At 35.9% G+C, this 18,727-nt stretch overlaps 1 protein-coding gene across 6 annotated transcripts in view; it reads left to right on the top strand.

The window, feature by feature from the left end:
- NR2C1 (nuclear receptor subfamily 2 group C member 1) overlaps positions 1 to 15,048 on the top strand; it is a 52,956-nt gene extending 37,908 nt beyond the window's left edge. For all 6 annotated transcript variants that reach the window (XM_085321336.1, XM_085321332.1, XM_085321333.1 and 3 more), the window contains 6 exons: positions 2,111 to 2,273; positions 3,790 to 3,911; positions 7,011 to 7,150; positions 9,376 to 9,513; positions 13,880 to 13,985; positions 14,497 to 15,048. In XM_085321336.1, the coding sequence (XP_085177462.1) occupies positions 2,111 to 2,273; positions 3,790 to 3,911; positions 7,011 to 7,150; positions 9,376 to 9,513; positions 13,880 to 13,985; positions 14,497 to 14,671 (844 nt within the window). In that variant the 3' untranslated portion in view covers positions 14,672 to 15,048. The remainder of the gene's footprint in view (positions 1 to 2,110; positions 2,274 to 3,789; positions 3,912 to 7,010; positions 7,151 to 9,375; positions 9,514 to 13,879; positions 13,986 to 14,496) is intronic.
- Positions 15,049 to 18,727: the final 3,679 nt, after the last annotated feature.

The raw sequence follows: 18,727 nt of genomic DNA, 5'->3' as shown, positions 1-18,727 counted from the left end.
GCTACAATAGCAAAGCTTTCACTTTGCTGTGAAAAATTTAGTCTACAACTTCGTTGCTAGCATTCAGCTGCTTTTATGTTGTAATGTTATATGCCTTTGTCCTCTAATTGCTTCATTATCTGTGTTTATTTTTTACAGCTTATCAATAGTCCTGTGTATCCGTTAGTGAATGAGGTGGATGAAAAGGGAATCAAACTTGTTTCTAACAAAAAATATTAATACTATGTGTTTTAAAGTTAATTATAACCCRAATGGTGAGCTCTCAGGAAACAGTGACTAATAAAAACAATGGGCTTATTGCTGCAAAATTATGATATAGAAAGGAGTAAATTTCCTTAAAAGCAACCATTCAAAGAATAAATTGGAAACAGAGTATGGTGAACATACCAGGTTAATAGCTGTACCTGCCCAAAGTACTTAAAAAAATACTTTAGCTTAAACTAGAACAAATAAAGGATTGGCAGTGACATTTGTGGTGGCTGCTTTGGCTTATTCTACCAATAGTCACTCTGGCAGCAGCAGACTCAGGGAAGCAGTTTTTTGGGGGAAAAGAGAAATCTTTTTCCTATCTTACATTTCTGTCCCTGCTATGAAAGAAATATAAAATTATCCTGCTAAGTGCAAGGAGCTCTGAAGATACTCTGTCTTTCCTGAGCAGCTGCCATTGAGCTGCTGATTTTGCCCGCTCTACATGATGCTGCCAAGTGTGAGTCACAGGACCTTAAACTGAGATTCCTTAGCAGAAGACAGACAGTGTAACTTTTAATGCTTGTACATGAGTGCCTTCCCTTTATGCCTGCTTTCCATATAGCTGAGACAAGATTTCCCGGCTATATCCACTTAATCCACTTGTGCATGCCGCAGTCACCTTCATGCGGTAAAATAAAGGTGTACAGGCAAGTGTGGGACCAAAACCTATTTCAGTTCATTTGCCACCTCAAGCCTGAAGCATTGTCAGCAGCTGGTTTATTGTGTTGTTTCTTTTGATTGTAAACAATTATGGTAAAAATAGTAAGTAACTATTTAGGTTTTTAGCACATTAGTACATTCAGGTGGCAAGAGAATGTGGAGGAAGAGGAGGTGGGCAGAGTTCAGCTACTTACTTTAAGGGTAAATTAGGTAGTAGAATTTTTGAAAGTGATTTTAGATTCTGTGGTAATAAATGTATCTGCACAAATTGAGAATCAGCTCTACATACAGGCTGATAATCAGCTTTCATAAAGTTTGTAAATGTCTGTGCATGAATTTTTTCATACTTTGTATGATACTTTGTATGCAAGTGATACTACTCTCAGGATAAATCATCTGTCTGCAGGCACTGATTGACCGTCTATCTGTGATGAGTGGATATGTCGGTTTTGGTTCTCAGGTGTGTTTGCGCATAGAAGAACAATGAAATGATGATATATATACAGGTGTTCCTTTTTATTTATTATTATCAGGCAGCAAAATGATGGGTAACATATCTCTGCTTATCCTGGAGTCTCACGAGTAATGTTTGTGCATGTCTTTGCAGGAGTCAGTGCCCTGGATTAGAGGACACTAAGGGTGGTATTGAAAGTATGAAAGTACTTTCTCCTATATATTTAGAAGCAATTTTTTCAAATTAAGTTGAATAACATAACAACAGTTCATGATATGAAAAAGCCAGAAAAAAATTACTCTTCCTGTTTGTGCTTCATAGTGGCAAAAATCTATACAATTTACATGTGCATTAAGTTGCTTTAACAACAGTCTGATGATCATGAGCTCAAAACAGTCATGCCAACATTCTCAGTAAACACCACTAAAGAGATCCTGAAAGGCAAACTGTGATTCACCAGCTCAGTCAATATGTCAAAACTGTGAATTTGTTGGCAACTAGTGTGAACAGGAGCTGCTGCCAGTTTGTTTTTGGAGACATTGTAATTGGTGTTCTTCGGGATTCTATGAGGTAGAATGTAGSAAAAGTATGTTATTGTATCTTATTTTCCATTTCTGGTTGTTTGAAACAGACATCTCAATACTGCTTGCAGATGTGAAGGTTCCTTCTAAATTGAAACATTCTCTAAAATGAATTTGCTCCCTCTCCCTCCCTCCTCCCCCCCCCTTTTTTTTTTAAATCTTACAGGGCATTTGATACTCTTGCAAAAGCATTAAATCCAGGAGAGAGTGCAGCATGCCAAAACTCTGAAAGTATTGAAGCCAGTGTACAGCTGATTGGTGGAGAAACAAGCATGAATATCGTTGAAATAGAGGGGCCACTACTCAGTGATGCACACGTGGCATTCAGGGTACTTAATACTTTTGAATTATTATATATTATTTATGACCATTTTAAGTTAGTGATACAAAATCATTCATGATTTGATTAAGTCTTTTTTTAAATTTCTTTGAAGACATTTCTTTAAAGTATTGGCATGGAGTTCTGATGAATGCATTGCTTTTGTTCAATGATTAACTAGTTGTTTGAGAAAATTAACAGCCTTCTTCAGAGCTTTAGCTACAGTGTTTATTCTGTAGTCTTGCACCTTAAAAACAATAGCAATCATTGCAAAGGGATTTAAATGGACAAGTGTCTTGCAAAGCAGAATCAGCATCCACATTCTTACTCATTAACAGACAAATGTAATGTGTTCTGTAACTGGATATTGAGGTTCCTAAATGCATTTGTTGCAGTTTCTCCTTTGTGTATATATTCTATATTAGTATGGCATTAATAGACTTAAGTCATTAGGGAAAATCTGATTTCTTTATTAGCGAAACAAATATTTTCTAACTTTTTCTCATTTCATAAGCCTGCAGAAATTCTTTCATCTTTTTTTCATCTTCCTGTTACTCGTGGACAAATCGAAAAGCTCACTTAGCCACAAGTTTCTTCAGCATCAGCCACCGCGTTCAGCTTTGCCCCTCTCATCAATGCATGTTTTGATCCCTCAAATAAACATACCTCTAATGTTAATTTTAGAACAAAATGACAGGTTTTATTAATAATCTTCGCTGAACCATTATGTTACGAAGAATTAACTTCTGAGAATAAAACTACAGCACCRTAATTAGCAATTTGAGGTCAAATACTGGTTTCTCTATATGGATGAAGAAAGCATGTGCAGGAAAAAACACTGATTTTACTCATATAAGTTCAGAAGGGTCATTTCTGGTGCATCTTGATTACTGTTTTAGGACTTGGGCAGCTCCCTATATAGGTATTTTATTCGCATACCAAAACATAACTTCGTAAACTAATAATTAAAACTACAAACCAAAGGTCTTTTGTGAGATAGGATCCCCTCTCTGCTCCCAAAAAACTCCAAGTAGTAATTGTGGCAGTTCCCCTAATTTTTCAGGCCACTTACTCTCAGGCTAGATATGAAAAGGTATGGTGCCTCAATATTTGTATGTTTTTTAATATATTTATCTCTCTATTTATAAACATAAGAAACTTCGTAAATGATTCTAATTACAGTAATTCTTCTAAAACTTTTAGTCTTTTGTGAATACCTCAAAATTTGAGATTTACTGGGGATTTTCCATCTCCAGGTGTTCCAGGCATTAATCCTTATTTAAGATTGAAAATTTTTGCCCTTTCTTTMTTGCTTTGTAATTGCATTAGATATAACGGTGTGGCTAATGTGGAACAAAGGCAGCCATTTGATTATGTTTCAGGATTATCCTGTGTTTACTTTTAAAACAATTTTACCTTTTTTTCCTCTAAAAGAAACATGAAGACTGATTTTTCTAATTACATTTTTACATGAAGAAAGTAAAATAACTGATATATGCCTTTTTTTAAAAAAAAAAAAAAAACAGCTCACCATGCCTTCTCCTATGCCYGAATATCTGAACGTTCACTACATCTGCGAATCTGCCTCCAGATTGCTTTTCTTGTCCATGCACTGGGCACGTTCCATTCCATCTTTCCAAGCTTTAGGGTAAGTGTTCAGTTTTTTTTATTYTCTTGTATTGTGAATATCCACTTTTTAATTGGCTATTTTTACTGTCTTTTTCAGGGTCATTTTAAAATATAAAACCATTTATTTAAAATGTCTTATAGATCTTCATCATGAAGGTAAATCTACTGATTCAAAATTACTCCCAACTTCAGTCCAAATTTAGTTACTTTGATTGGGTTTTGAAGAAAAAAGGGATAGATTTGTAAAGATCAAATGTCTGCATGCTGCAATTTTTTTAATAATTTTTCAGTAAATCAGACTTCCTGTCACGTGTGAATACGTCCTGGACTTAAGGTGCTTATCAGGCAGCTCTCTGGAGCCCCAAATATTGCTGTTGTTGTAGGTGAATTAGTTGTATTAATTTTGCCTTTACTTAACTATATGGGAAAAATGTTAGCTAGGTTCAGTAAGCCTTCAGAATTGTTTAATTGCCAGGGAATTTCCAAAAACAAATTGTCGCTGTAAGCTGAAAGGAATTTTTATCATTCTGTCTGCAATTAACGTCCATTTTTTCCCAGCAGAATTTAGTGTGTCACCTAAAATTCTTAAGCTGCGTAGTAGCACATTGCTGACTAGGGAAAAGTAATTTCTGTTACTTTCAGAAGTCATTTTATGAAGACTTATCAAACTTTACTTATCAGTAAAGATAGTATATCAGCTGTGACACAAATGGAGTACAAATCCAGTTAGTCTTCATCAGAAATCTCTTCCTGTCCTTCTCTGTTCTCATCTAAAGTGTTTTTCTTGAATTCAGTATCAAAATAGATTATGACTCTGTGGTAACAAAGAGAATTCCTTTTTAAATGGAGCGTTTGTCCCCTTTTCAAGACAGCTAGTCAAAGTCAGGATGACTCAAGATTACCATTTGTATTTACTTGGATGTTTAAGCGAAATGATTGTACGTTGTTTAAGGAGAAATACTGTATTGTGTGTAATTGAAGCCTATGTTTTGGGGAAAGAAACAGTAAAATTCTATAAAATAAAACAACATAGGGAAAAGGGCAGGTAAAAGCATAAACATAATGTTCAGTTTTTAATGTAAGCTGTTGTCCTGTGTTTTGAAGTAYGTAGCAAACAAACACAGTGAATTACATCATTGTTCATTTTACAAAGACTTTTGTAACACAGAGATGCTAMAAAACTGTGTAAAAGAATGATTTTTTTTAAAAAAAGTTGCACGTAAGTCTTTTCAGAGAAAAAATTCTTAGCAAGTGAAATAGAAATACTTTTAGAAAATCTGCTTTTTTTTTTTTTTTTTTTTTTGAGTACGTTACTTCCCAAGATATTTGGAGGAGAAGGCTGTATTAAAATACTCGCCTCTGCTAGCATTTCCAGCCCCAATCAAGATCATGGGCAACAGTATATTTAAACTCCGTTTAACATGAATATACAATTTGCGTTTTGAAAAGCTTAAAATCTTAACCATGTTTTCAAGTGGAATTTTTTTTAAAAAAAAATTAATGCAGCTTTTTAAACTTGAGCACATTGTGTACTGTAATTTTAACTTCTAGCAGGGTGACTCATTTCAATTTTCAAGGGAAAAGAAATTCTTGGTACTAGTAATTGAGAGGAGTTGATGAGCCAGAGCAAAACCACAGTAATAGTTTTATAAGGAAGACAGATAATTTTATCCAAGTGGTTCCTTCCTCAGGCAGWGATTCCTTTCTCAGCAAGATAGTTATCTTTGTCACGCTGATTTAGTTAATGATATTGGGTTACTGCTTAGCTCATCTTCTGCACAAGAACCTGTGTAGGGCAAGAGGGAGTCCTACTGAAACCTAAATCAAGCTGGTTACGCCCCATAGTGCTTTGAGGCTGCGTAACTTTGATCAGCTAGTTCTGGTCTAAGGTTGATGAGCCTATAAAGTAGTTCTAGATGATATGGTTGTCTGTGTGAACACATATCAGCTGAGTAGCCAATACACTGTATTTTCACTGTACCTCAGCACAGTCTCTTTGACAAGAGGTGAAAGGGGGCACAACAAATATGCATAGGAGATGCACGTGTAGTATCACAGCATAACAAGAATTGGATCACACTAAAAATACTGACCTAGATGAGCTCTCTGTGTCCACTGTAGGACAACTCTAATCAGTCATTTGGCATATAAATAATATTACAATAAATCACTTAAGATTGCACTAACATTCTTGTAAAAATCCATTCTATCATATTTTTGTAGTTGAAATCCTAGCTTTAATATGCTTTTGATCTTCAATAGGTCTTTGCTTCTTATAACTTTCCTTTTTTTATATTTACTGGCTAAAACTGTGGAACTTGGAACCTGAATTGGACTTCTCACTGATAGTTTTTTTTTTTCAGGTACTGAGCTCCTGTTGAGCTCTATGAGTTAGAGATGCTCGGCATTACTGAACATTAGGTTACTATATGGATTGACATACCTAATTTTAGGCTTCAGCTGGTGAAAGAAAATTCACTACACATGAAGCTTAATTTAAGGACTAATTCATACAACAAACCAATCCTCACAACCTCTGTTTGTTCCTTGAGGTCCCAATTTCAAGCCTGATACCAAACATGGAAGGGCTACAGAAGATAGCAGTCTAGAAGTTTAGGAACTTGATCTCATGTATTCCATTTCACATGTGCATTCTTATTTTTAATTAAAAAGTCCACCAAGAAAAAAGTTCCCCTRCCGTATTTCAAGTAAAAAAATAGACCTTTGTGTAGTTATTCTACACTCACAATGCAGGAAGAATGTAAACYTTTTCATTCTTCCATGTAAATGGTATCTAAAAATTAGTGTAAATCCCATTAAGACTAGTATGATGGAATATGCCTTGGTAGTTGTCATTTGGTAACTTAACTTGCTTTTGGGATAGAGATCTATTGCCTTTTAGATCATTCAAACAAAATGTTTTCTATACAAATGTTACTTTAAAACAAGTATGTTAATTCTAGCATGAAAATAATACTTTTGGTTTGGGGCTTTATTTTGGAACTGGTTGCAATGATTGAATGAGGTGCATATTTCATTAAGTGTTCTTTAAATTAGAAAAAGTATATAAATACAAATGGCTGGTCCTATTAAGTGAAATTATTGTATTTTTTAATAGACAGGATAACAGCATATCTTTAGTAAAAGCCTGCTGGAATGAACTTTTTACACTTGGTCTTGCACAATGTTCACAAGTGATGAATGTGGCCACTATATTAACTGCATTTGTTAATCACCTTCATGGCAGTTTACAGCAAGGTAAGGTACATATTGTCTGTATTCCCAGATCTGCAAAGTAACTTCATAGTTTTTACGTTCTGAACTGTGCAGAAGTTGATTACTATCTTTCAATTTATTGTAAATTTATTCTTTGTAGAGCTTAGTGAGTAGTATTGAGAAAAAATAATAATAGAAAATATAGTCCACAAGATGGAAATTCTTAGCAATTTTCTGAAAGCTATGCTAATACTTCCTCTAGAACTATATTTAGCTATTCTAGACTAATGTTTACTAGCCTAACGTAAGTTGATATTTACTGCTTTTTTAAATCACGTCTTTGTAGTTGCTAATAGAATTCTGCTCTTAGTATACCTCCACTCAAAATAGGAATATTTCAGCACAGCATTATTTTTAAGAACATAAATGTACTGTGAATATGCATCCTTTGTACTAAGTGTGCAGAGTAGAGACTGACTTAACCCTTCCTTGCTGTTCATAGCTGTGAGACAAAGCAACCAAATGCTGCCTTCTTCATGTACTTTCTTTACATAACTGGGATTGTTCACTTCTGTATACTAGTTTTAGACTACAGTTAGCTAAGCGCAAGTTTAGCTGCTCATTACTATCTGTATTTCATAGATATTTACTATCTGTATTTCATGGATATTGCATCTTTCATTGCATGTGATGGTCTTGGTTTTTAAAATGACTTTGAGGTTTGTTTGTCTTTTGAAATTTGCCTCTACTGCTTGTAGATGACCGGAATGCTCTATACTATCTTTGGCAGTACCGCAGGTCTCAACTCCTTCTTTAAAAAGACTTTAAAGCCAAAGGAAATATTTCTAAAGTCTTTTATTAGAATCTGATCAAGGTTCAAAACTTGTTCTGACTTACCTGCCCAATCCTGTCTCTGCTGCAACATCCTGTAAGCTGTGCTCTTCCCGTATTTTTGAAGATATTCTGTTTGTAGTTCAGATTTACATGCCTATTTAAAACACAGAAGACTTGTCTTTTAAGGGCCAGTTCTTAAAAACTGATAATGTCTTCTACAATTGTGAAGGCTTCCCAAGTCTGGTTCCTTGAGCTTCATTCATAGAAGAAAAATGGAGAGTATGTACTTTTCACATTAGATGACAATGTCAGATGCCTTAATTCACAGAGATCATCAGAATTACCCCAACATGCAGCAAAAACCCATGGCTACATATTCAACATTGTCTATCCATAGGTACCGATTTCTGCTGTCTGCTTCTGAGATCAAGAGGGCTTATTACCAGTTAGATTATGTCCATGTTTTAGTCTAATCACAAGTAACTGAACCTTTGGTTTCCCACACAATATTTTTAAGAAGCAGTCTATAAGAAATCTTTGTACTCCTGGGGGGGCAAAACTCTGGAATTTCATTTGGAGGCATTCTTGATTTCTTAAATGTATCTCTCATCAAAATCACCTATTTAATTGCTGTTACATCACTGTGGCTAATTGGGGAAATACAAGTCTTCTTGGCAGATTTACACTGAACATACTTCCTTCCTTACTAATCGTATATTCTGCAGATACAGATCCTTTGCATGTTTTTCATTCAAATGAAAGATGCCAGCTGACCTACTGTTTAATTTACTGTATAGTGAAGGAAAYACTCTTTTGCGGGGTATTCAAACTGAAATACATGGAGTCTTCTACTTAATATTCTTTGTGTGCTTGTTAATGCCCASAAGCCTCTCAACTCTAAAAGCTAATCAGTCAAAAATAATGTAGTCTTCATCTGTTCATAGCTTAACACATTTTTAATAAGGTAAATATAGTTTTTCAGGCTAACTGGTTTTTAGAGTTGTTAAATGTATGAAAATTCACTGTCTTCAATGCTATGCAAAAACAGGCTGGTAGAAAAACTAAACTATATTTTTTTCCTCTTTTATAATGAAGGAACTAAAGAACTCATTTGGGACATCATCKTTTTCAGCAATAACGTAATCTTTGACTAAAGTAACCCATGAAACTGTACACCAATCTTCCTCATTGATGTAGCGCACAGATCTGCAGCAGCAATGTTTTTTTTAAAAAAAATGGTGATACTCCTAATCACAATTAGTTTCTAGATTATTCAGTCCTACTATACGAGTCTAAATATGGCTTAGACTTCTTGCTGTTTGAATCTGATACAAGTGATGAACGCATTTATTTTTTAAAAAAAATCCAGCATGACTACATTTTTGCATATGTATTGACTTCRGGGTTTTTATATTTTGTGTGTGTTGAGTTAGATAAGCTGCCAACAGACAGAGGAAAACTAGTAATGGAGCATATCTTCAAACTGCAAGAGTTCTGTAACAGTATGGTTAAGCTTTGCCTGGATGGATATGAATATGCTTATTTGAAAGCAATCGTCCTCTTCAGTCCCGGTATGTAATTATTCTTAATGTAAAACTTTAAGAATTTTAAGAACTTTATACTTTTACTATGACTACAAAGTCTTCAGTGGTGTATTTAAAGTCTGTTTAAAACTCTCTACTGAAAATTTGCTATGTTTTCCACAAAGACATATTTTTAAATACATTTTTTAAAATATTTTTTAAGGGGTGACAAAAAGGTGAAGAGTTGAAAACAAATTTTTTGAAATTGAGGCGGTAACATCAGATAAGTAGGCTGAGTGGGAACTGAGATTAGCTCACTTGTAATACCTAAAATCTTTGTTTTTTCAGAATCAGATTCTAGCTCTGCTAAGCACTGTACAAAAACAGTATGATGATAGTCATGAATTATTTATCTGTATGCTATTTTTTGCCATATAACTTCTACCCATTTCATTATATGCCACTACAGTTACTGTAGGATCCCTGCTTCACTTGTTGAGGAATCCTGGAARGTGTGTAATGAATGAAGCAGAGGATTGTAGAAAGAGGAAGGTTAATCTTTTAATGGAGAGAGCTTGATGATGAAAGCTGCTTTGGAACTTTTAAGTTTTAACCTTGCCTCTGCCTTTGATATCCCCCCCCACACACACTGAGGTGAATTTGAGTTTTTAATGTATGAAACACAATCTCTCCGAGTCTTGTTTCCCCACATGTAAAATTATAGTAATATATCACCTCATTTTACCTGGATATTATGAAAATAAGTGTATAAAACCTTTCTGAATATGGTGATTGACGCTACAAAAATTCCTTTACATTGCTATTTCTATTTTTTGACTAGTATTTAAATAATATACTGTAAACAAGGATTATGGGCACACTTTAGACAATAAAGTAATTATTTTCTCCTTCTGAGAGAGAAGTCCACAATATGGAGAAGGAAGGGTCCTCTAGTTAAAATAGTTAATAATTGATCAGTTAGATTACATAACACATATGCCTGGGCAGACTGTAGAAAACTGTAAAATTAATTTTAAAAAAATCTCCAATATATTCCAGGTCTTAGAGTCATAATTCAGAGCTTAGATTTAAAATAAGAACAAGAAAACACCTTTGGATAAAAGGAAGCTATATAAACTTAAAATACTTTTGTATCTCCAGGAATTTTTCACTTTCACATTTAGAAAGTAAATCTTCAGTCACTCCATTTTGCATTAGAAATTTTTAAAAGCATCAACAGCTTATTCCTCATTACTCTACTTTCTTTAGACACTGATGTCCCAAAGAAAAGACCAGAGTGAATTTTAAAATGCTGTCTTAATCTTAGTGACTACCTTCTGTCTGTAGTGTAGGTTCTTCAAATTAGAATACCAAATAAGGATATTTGAATGTTTTTTTCATTGACAGTGAAGACTGCTGTTGTATGTAACGTTAATCGGTATAGGTTATGAAGACTGGAAAATGACAATTTCTTCAAAAACCATAGGGTTTGTAATGGGTCATTCTTTTAACTAAAATTTTCTCTAGGTGCATAGGGAAAGGTTACAAAGTATGGCTTGACTTCAGAGGCACTCCATCTACTCCGTGGTATAGCAGTCATGCTGGCCACAGTGCAACATCAAATTGATGGAGATTACTAAAATACTAAATAAAAGTTCTTCAAAGAGAACAAATATTTCTTAAAGTACCAGTTTTTCTAAAAATCTATCCCATGAGAGAAAGGGCTCTGGCAGGAGAATTCAGCATAAATCTGGCATAAAATGGGTACTTGGTTCTTGTCAGTTTTATTAGATTTATTAGATTTCAGAAGAACTGTCTTCTAGTCTGTGGCAGCTCATTTTTTCAGAGAGAGATAAGTTGAGGCAGGAAAAACTTCTGGATCTGGGACGCTTCCAAAATGTAAATTTCAAGCAGATTTTCTTACATACGTGCATACACACACATATACATAAACAATATATGTATATAAGAATTGTGGAGTTCTTGCTTTGCAATTTCCCTCATATTTACATGAGTCTTTTCATATATGGTAATTTCTCTTTCTCCAAAGAGGATCCACATCTCCCAGTGAAAGTGGCAGCATCAGCAGAAATCCATGGAAATCACCTAAGTGCATAGCAAAACTTTGCCTATCTTCCATTTCCTCTTTTAATATTGCATTAATGGAAGACTTTTGAGGTGAAAGGACTTCTTGCAAATAAGAAGCAGTATAAGTAATGCCAGAACCCTACAGTAAAGACAAGAAATTCCCAGAAGGTATTCTAGAGAGACTTCCTTCTTATTCTGGATCTCTAAAGGAAAATCAGTCTGAGTGTTTTCGCTATAGAACCTAATCCTTCATCTCAGTCATCATGACTGGGAGAATCTTGCATGTTTTTATGTGCTTGCTTTTACAGTGTGCTAAAGCACAGGAACTTTTTTTTTTTTTTTTTTTGATAACCAGTAGCTACGATGGATCTAATTGCAATATTAGAGTCCTTTCCTGCTAAGGACTTCACATTTGTCTGAACTTTCACTATTACTTGAAGAGCTAGGGCTTTCTTTAAGGGGGAAGGAGGAGAGAGTGAATGCTTAATTGTAGTAAATCATGCTTTCAGTAGATTGACTTCTACTTTAGATGTTGGTTATCCCAAAACAGTCCTTTCAAACCATTCCTGGAGCTCTGAAGGCTGCTCCAGAAAAGAAAGGAAATGATGGAAGAATACCTCAAGCCTGTTCTTCTAGCACTGTGTCTGCTAGGTTTTATGGCAGAATCTATTGGCATATTTGAAGAAATCAGTCCTGTTAGAAAACATTTTCCTAGAAAGCTTATATTTGCAAAACAATATTTACTTATTTGTTTAGTCTGAAATTAGTTTGTCTCCTTCCAATTACATTTAACAATACAAAAGATAGGAGGGAAAAAGATCTCAGGAAAGACTATCAGGCCACATCACTGAGCTGAGTTTTCTTCAGCTTACGTGGCMTCAGATCACATACCTAAGTATGTGTAGTTGCTTTAATACTCATGTACTGTCTCATAGCCAATATTTTTGATTCTGTAAGCTGCATTAAAAAATCTTCGTATCTCTCAAAGTCATGATAACATATGCCAGTACCYTGAGCAGAAGAGATGTTCTGGCAATGATTCACAGGCCAAATATTACAATATTGGGGATTTTAATGCTCCCCTACAGGATGGGGCTGGGCTGCACATGCAGCAGAGTCCCAAAGAAAGAATGTCAGCTTTAATGGTCCCTGCTGATTTGTATTCTGTTGCTGGAGACTGGAAGATTAATGAAAATCTGCTGTGCCAAGCCAGCTGTTTGATAGTCATAAGACAGCCTTACACAAAGCGGTGAGTGCAAAGGAGTTCCTAGAAGGCTTTGCATCRTCATAAATGGCTATGAGCAAACCAGTAGTGTTCTTCAAACTACTGTTTTGGGAAGTTGTTTCTGATGTTGCTCCAAAAGCAATGTCGTGAAGCAACATACATTGCATGTATGTAGAAACTCTTCAAAATATGTTGCTTCTTTACAACCTTGCTAACCTCTTGTTCTCTGCATTAATTTGAAGTCATGCTTTCTGTCAGGTTTCTGGAGATAAGGAATGACTGAATTATTAGACAAGAGAAGATACTTATCTGTGAAATGGTGGGTTATGGGGAATCGAATGTATCACGTAACTGCTAAACTGCTTGGAACGCTTCCATAGCTGTAGAGCTAGACCAAAAATTCCTGGGTTTGGTGAAGGCAAGATAAATATTTGGAGAGGAGGAGTGATTGTTTGTGATTTGTCAGGATATTATGACAATAATATACTTGCATTAAACCAGATACWTAATAAATGATAGACCACGTAAAATGTTCAGAAGTAGGAGASAGTAATTTCCAAATGTGAATTGGCACTTGGATTAATACCCTTTCTTTTTACCAAGAGTTAAATTTCAAGTTTTTAAGTCATTGCTGAAATTATTTAGCACCTTGGAAAATTCTGCACCAGACAGCTGAAAAACGTTTCTTTTGGAGTTGTTAGGCAATAAATGGCTCATRGCCTTTTATTTTGCTTTCTCAATTGATCCTAATTTTATTCTTCACCTCTGATCCAAATGCTATTTATGCATACAATATTCCAATAGATATGAATACACTGGAATAATGCTGTTCTACCAAAACACCAAGAACAAAACTGTATCATCAAGATTGTTGTAAATACTGCAAGCACTGCATGTATTTGAACTCATTAGACTGTCTGGTTGTATTTATAAAAAATAAAGTAAAACATCAATGTCAAAAAGGAGCTAAAGAGGTGTCTTAGTAAAATTGTTGGAAACAGCTACTAAATAATAATTTGAGCATGGTTACAATTAGATAATCTGTATGGATTTTAGCACATTTTATATAGAACAAATATAACAATGTAGAGTGTCTTTCAGATCACCCTGGACTTGAAAATGTAGCACAGATTGAAAAATTTCAGGAAAAGGCCTACATGGAGTTCCAAGACTACGTAACAAAAGCATATCCTGATGATACTTACAGGTGTGTAAACTTGCACAGTTATCTCATTTGATTCTCTTTTCAGAGCATCTGTGATCTTGATTTGTGCAATATTTCTTATAATATGTAAACTTCGTTAAGAAATTACATGTAGTGAACTTATAAAATATATGTACTCRCTCACTGTTGCCTTCCAAAATCAAGGCCCGAGTATACTTCGCATTTAAAAAGGAAATATTGTAAATGTTTTCATTTTGAATTGCACCCTCCTGGGATATTTGATCATTTGTCTAAGTCCAAACATACTATAGAATCCATGTACTTTGACTTGCACATTCACTTTTTTGTTTGTACTGTCACAGATATGACTGGCATAAATTATATAATCTATTGGTTTAATTATCTATGCTTTTCATGAAGTTTTTATATCAAATTTTAACTGACGTTGACCCTTGTTACTGTTTCATGTTCTCTTACTGATAACATAATTGTGAATCACATCAAAATGTGCGACCGGAATTGCATAACACTTTTTACCAAACCTTTTTTTCAGACTGTCTAGACTTCTTCTCCGATTGCCAGCTCTTAGACTGATGAGTGCTGCTATTACCGAAGAGTTATTCTTTGCAGGACTAATTGGAAATGTTCAGATTGACAGCATCATCCCATATATTCTGCGAATGGAGACAGCGGACTACAACTCTCAAATAATTGGTCATGCCACATAAAAGTAGAAATCAAGGATTATGTACCATGGCAGTCATGGTGATGTAAATGCATACCCTGTCTCCAAGAGATGGCAATAAGCCTTCCCAAGCACCTTTCAAAAGAAGGCTAAAATTCCTCCTTTCCCGTACACTTGGGAAATGTGGTGGAGTGTCTTAAAGATCACTTCCTATTTTTCATCTGATCTTCAAGGACTTGTAAATTAACTTGGTATCTGAAGAAAATCAAGAATTGTCCGTCCTATTTTTGTAGATAGATGAACTTGGAATATTTGTTTATGAAATCCAGGCTTGTGAAGAAACTGAAGAAGCTTTGACTGAACTAAGGTATCACAACTTAGTTTGATGTTTTAGATAAATAAATTAACTTTCCTCTCTGAGTTGTGTTTTCAGTGTTTTGCTGCTAGTTCTTTGTCACTGATTAAACGGAATATACATGATCAGACATCTTGAAAAGGTCAGCCTCTGTGGAAATAAGACCTTTATAATCAAGCTCAGTTTTTCTGTTGTTTTGAAGASAGATTCATTTCTTCTACTGAATGAAACAGTGGATACCATTTCAAGTGCAGAGAAGTTAGAGAAAGTTCACTTTTTAAAAATTCTCTCTTTGTATGTTGGTGCAGTTGATTAGAAATGAAACTGCAAAGGGTCRGTATTAATTGTTTTGTGGATGCAAAGGAATACTGTGTTGTAGTGCTATGTGTTGGTAGACCTATGGAAAACTAATAGAAAAGTGTGTAYTGCAAGCATTCAAAGAGAGCAGCCTCCTATTTTTTTGGTCTCAAAAGTTAAAGCTTGTTCGCACTACCCCTCCCTCCTTCACACTCAATGCACAAAGACAGAGGCATTCTAGCTGCCTCTAACACCTTTTAACCACCGCTGTAAGAAACAAAGCATGGTGTTTTGGAATTTTGTGCATCTGTTCACCACTTTATTCTTACATAAAGATTTGAGGAATGGTTTATTATGGTTACCCTTTGACTATGTAGTTCTCCTTTCCAGTGAGTCTCATATGATTATTTCATAAATTTGAATTTGTGGAATCTGCTCTTTCTCCCTATCTTTCACAGTCTCCCCTGCTTTTCCTTTCCTTATCAGAAATGGGTCTAAACACTTCATATACCTTGCCTGATCATACTCTATGGCTCTATCTAAAGGTCTTTTTTCTGTCTTGTGGCATGTACCTCACTGTCATATAACACTGATATGGGCTCTTTTTGCTTCCTGTTGCAACAGGAAGCTATAAATCCCTACAAAATTTAATATCTGTGGCCTAAAATGAGAGAAGTATCCTAGTAAAAGTGATAGTAACACTAGCATTTAAGATTGTCAAAATGTTGGATTGAGGCCCAGGTCTGTTCATCCTGAGTTGTCTGTTTCTCTGGCAACTTTGGGAAGAGCCTTTGATCAAGAAACACATGGTTGCACCAAAATTGTTTAGCCAGAAGATCAACTGTAAGGGAGGCCTGAGCCCACTCTACAACAGCAACTCCAAGGCCAAAGCAACACTGAGGGACTACTAGGTGAGGTCTGGGTGTGTTCTGTTGTTTTTCTCAGCACCTGAGAATCTTAACCAGCCAAAAATTCACTGCCTCTGACAGTGAATTTCTCTGTTCTCTTAATTCCACCCACTAAGTGAGCTGCTCAGTCTTTCTTCCTCGGCCCAAGTTCCATATTCTGTGGCTGTACTTTAGGAGCAGTCATACCCAATACTGCAGACCAAAGCATTTGCTGCTGAGGACCCTTGACAGGACTGAATCATCTCTCAGTGTGCCTCRGCATTTGATGACTTCCTGGATGGCGACCTCAGGTGCTGGAGCTGGCCGTGGCAGCTGAGCCCTTCCCTTCCTACATCCCATCTCTCACAGGATTTCAGCTCTTCCTTCACATTCCTTGGAGTTCATGCAGTATGAGGACAACTTTTCTTCAGTGCTTGCGCCATGTGAGCTGCAGGAGGCATGCATCTCATAAGCAGGTTTTATGAAAATATGAAATAGTTTCTGCCAATACGTTGTGCATGTTTCCTCCCCAGTGGTTAAAGARTATGCCTGCCCATCTTGCTATCTCTAATACCCAGGTGCAGATGGGAGGTGTATCATCCTTCAGTTCAGCTCTGCTTAGAAATTCTGGCACTGTTTTCTAGTCCTGTGATATTCCTAACCCATTTCTGGCCCCATTTGTATTTCAGGATATAACAGGCAAAGGACACTTACTGTCCTCTGTGATTAAACTTTTAAAGGAAGCTGACAACAGTTTACTCCTGAACAGTTTGAAGTTGGTTCCCCAGACAYTTAATATACTCTTGAAAGAATTTTCCAGGCTATTGGACCTCTTTACACCARTGTTCAGATTCATGTAGCCTAGATAATAGTAAGATGGTAATGTTTGTTTTCCATCTAAAATTAGTAGATTCTGTAAATACCTTACAGGTCCTTGCAGAAATTTTTGACTCCTGARTTTAAATTGCTGATGTGATATGCAGTTCTTTGTTTATAGCGGGCAAAAAGTTCAGTTGATCTGGCCTTTGCATGGTACCTTCAAGCCACAGAAACAGTTGAGGAAATACCAGTGTTTCTACAGATGGAAATCCTTAGCAATTGAGCTAAATTGAGSTAATTGAGCAATTTATCAGCTCATCCATCTTTATCAGAGAAGTGTTCTGGAGAAGAAGGCCACAGAACTTTATTTTCTCTGGACTACTTCTGTTCTTGCTTCCTYTTTGTCCCCTAGCCTCTTGGAAGACAAGTTAGCCTTCTTCAGTAATGCATGTACTACCATCACTATGGATTGCTGGGTCAAGAGAAGAGTTGTCTCTTTCTTAGGTTGTGTTAACTGAAGAGCATAAGAACTTTGGTCTTGTGTTTCACATTACACTGTTTAATTTCAGGTATCTGAAACATGGTCCTGTTGGTTTTTTGATGCCTGTCATCTTTGTAGGACAGCAGGAGATCCAAACCCCAATGGCTACTTTTTTCCCACTCCCACACTTCTTACTGTTCTTTTCCTGGAAATCCCTTGGACTTCATCTGGAATTTTTGCCCAGGGAATTAACTCATTCATGTTCTTCTGTTCATATCCTTGATTTCCAGGCCTGAGACTTCCCTTTTGTGGGCAGTTTAGCTCAGTTGGTTAGACCATGGTGCTGCAAATGCCAAGGTTGCGGGCTCAGTCCCCGTATGGGCTATGCTGAGGGTTAAACTAGATGATCTCCAGAGGTCTCTTCCAACCTTACCATTCTATGACTCTATGATTCAAAGGTTGGGTCATGAGGGAAAATAAAGAGTATTGTCATCTTATTTACACAGGATAGAGACTTTCAGACATCCTTGAATCTGGCTATCTTGACAGGTAAGAAATCAATCAGGAAATCTCTGGACTAGATAACAAAGTATTACATTTTGAAAACAATACAGTTAAGTCACCATCAGTAATCTTAATAGTTCTCCGACTGCATTTGAGACTTTGTTCAGTAATAGCTATTTCTTATCTTTACAAACTAGACAGTTGGAGCTTCATTCATCTAGTGAACTTGATTTAACAAATTCAAGAAATCTTCAACCAAAGAACGAAAAAGTCTCCCACAGTCACCTTTTTCAGAGAGTATGGGCCTAGTTCCCTAGAGAATAGGGAGCTAGATTCCTACTTTCTAGTTCCCTAGAGAATAGAGATTCCAGTTACTTGTGTGTTGTCCACATATACATTAACTGTATACCCTTCTCCCTTGATTTGTCGGGATATTACACCCTCTATACTTGCTGTCAAGTACAAGAAAAGAAAAAGATGTGAGTACAAGCTGAGGGCCAAAATAYCCCCAGTTTCTGGTCTTGAATACCTCTGTTTGGACATCTGTAGAGCGAACGTGCATGTAAGCAACRCATTTCAAAGAGTTCTGGCTACGGGTAAGTAACCTTTTTTTCCAAAGATTATTCTTACGGAAATTTTAAGAAAACTTTCACTATTCAGGTCAGTATTGGCATAAGGTAGGGTGCGGGTTGCCCTATGCTGCCTGGCAAGTAATCTGTCTTGTCTTCATGATGATCCCATAGTGCAGGCTGTTGC

Source organism: Rhea americana, unplaced genomic scaffold (genome assembly GCF_003343005.1).
Source record: "Rhea americana isolate MKP2758 unplaced genomic scaffold, rheAme1 scaffold_69, whole genome shotgun sequence".
Classification (NCBI taxonomy): Eukaryota; Metazoa; Chordata; class Aves; order Rheiformes; family Rheidae; genus Rhea; species Rhea americana.
This window is presented reverse-complemented; position numbering and strand designations above follow the sequence as displayed.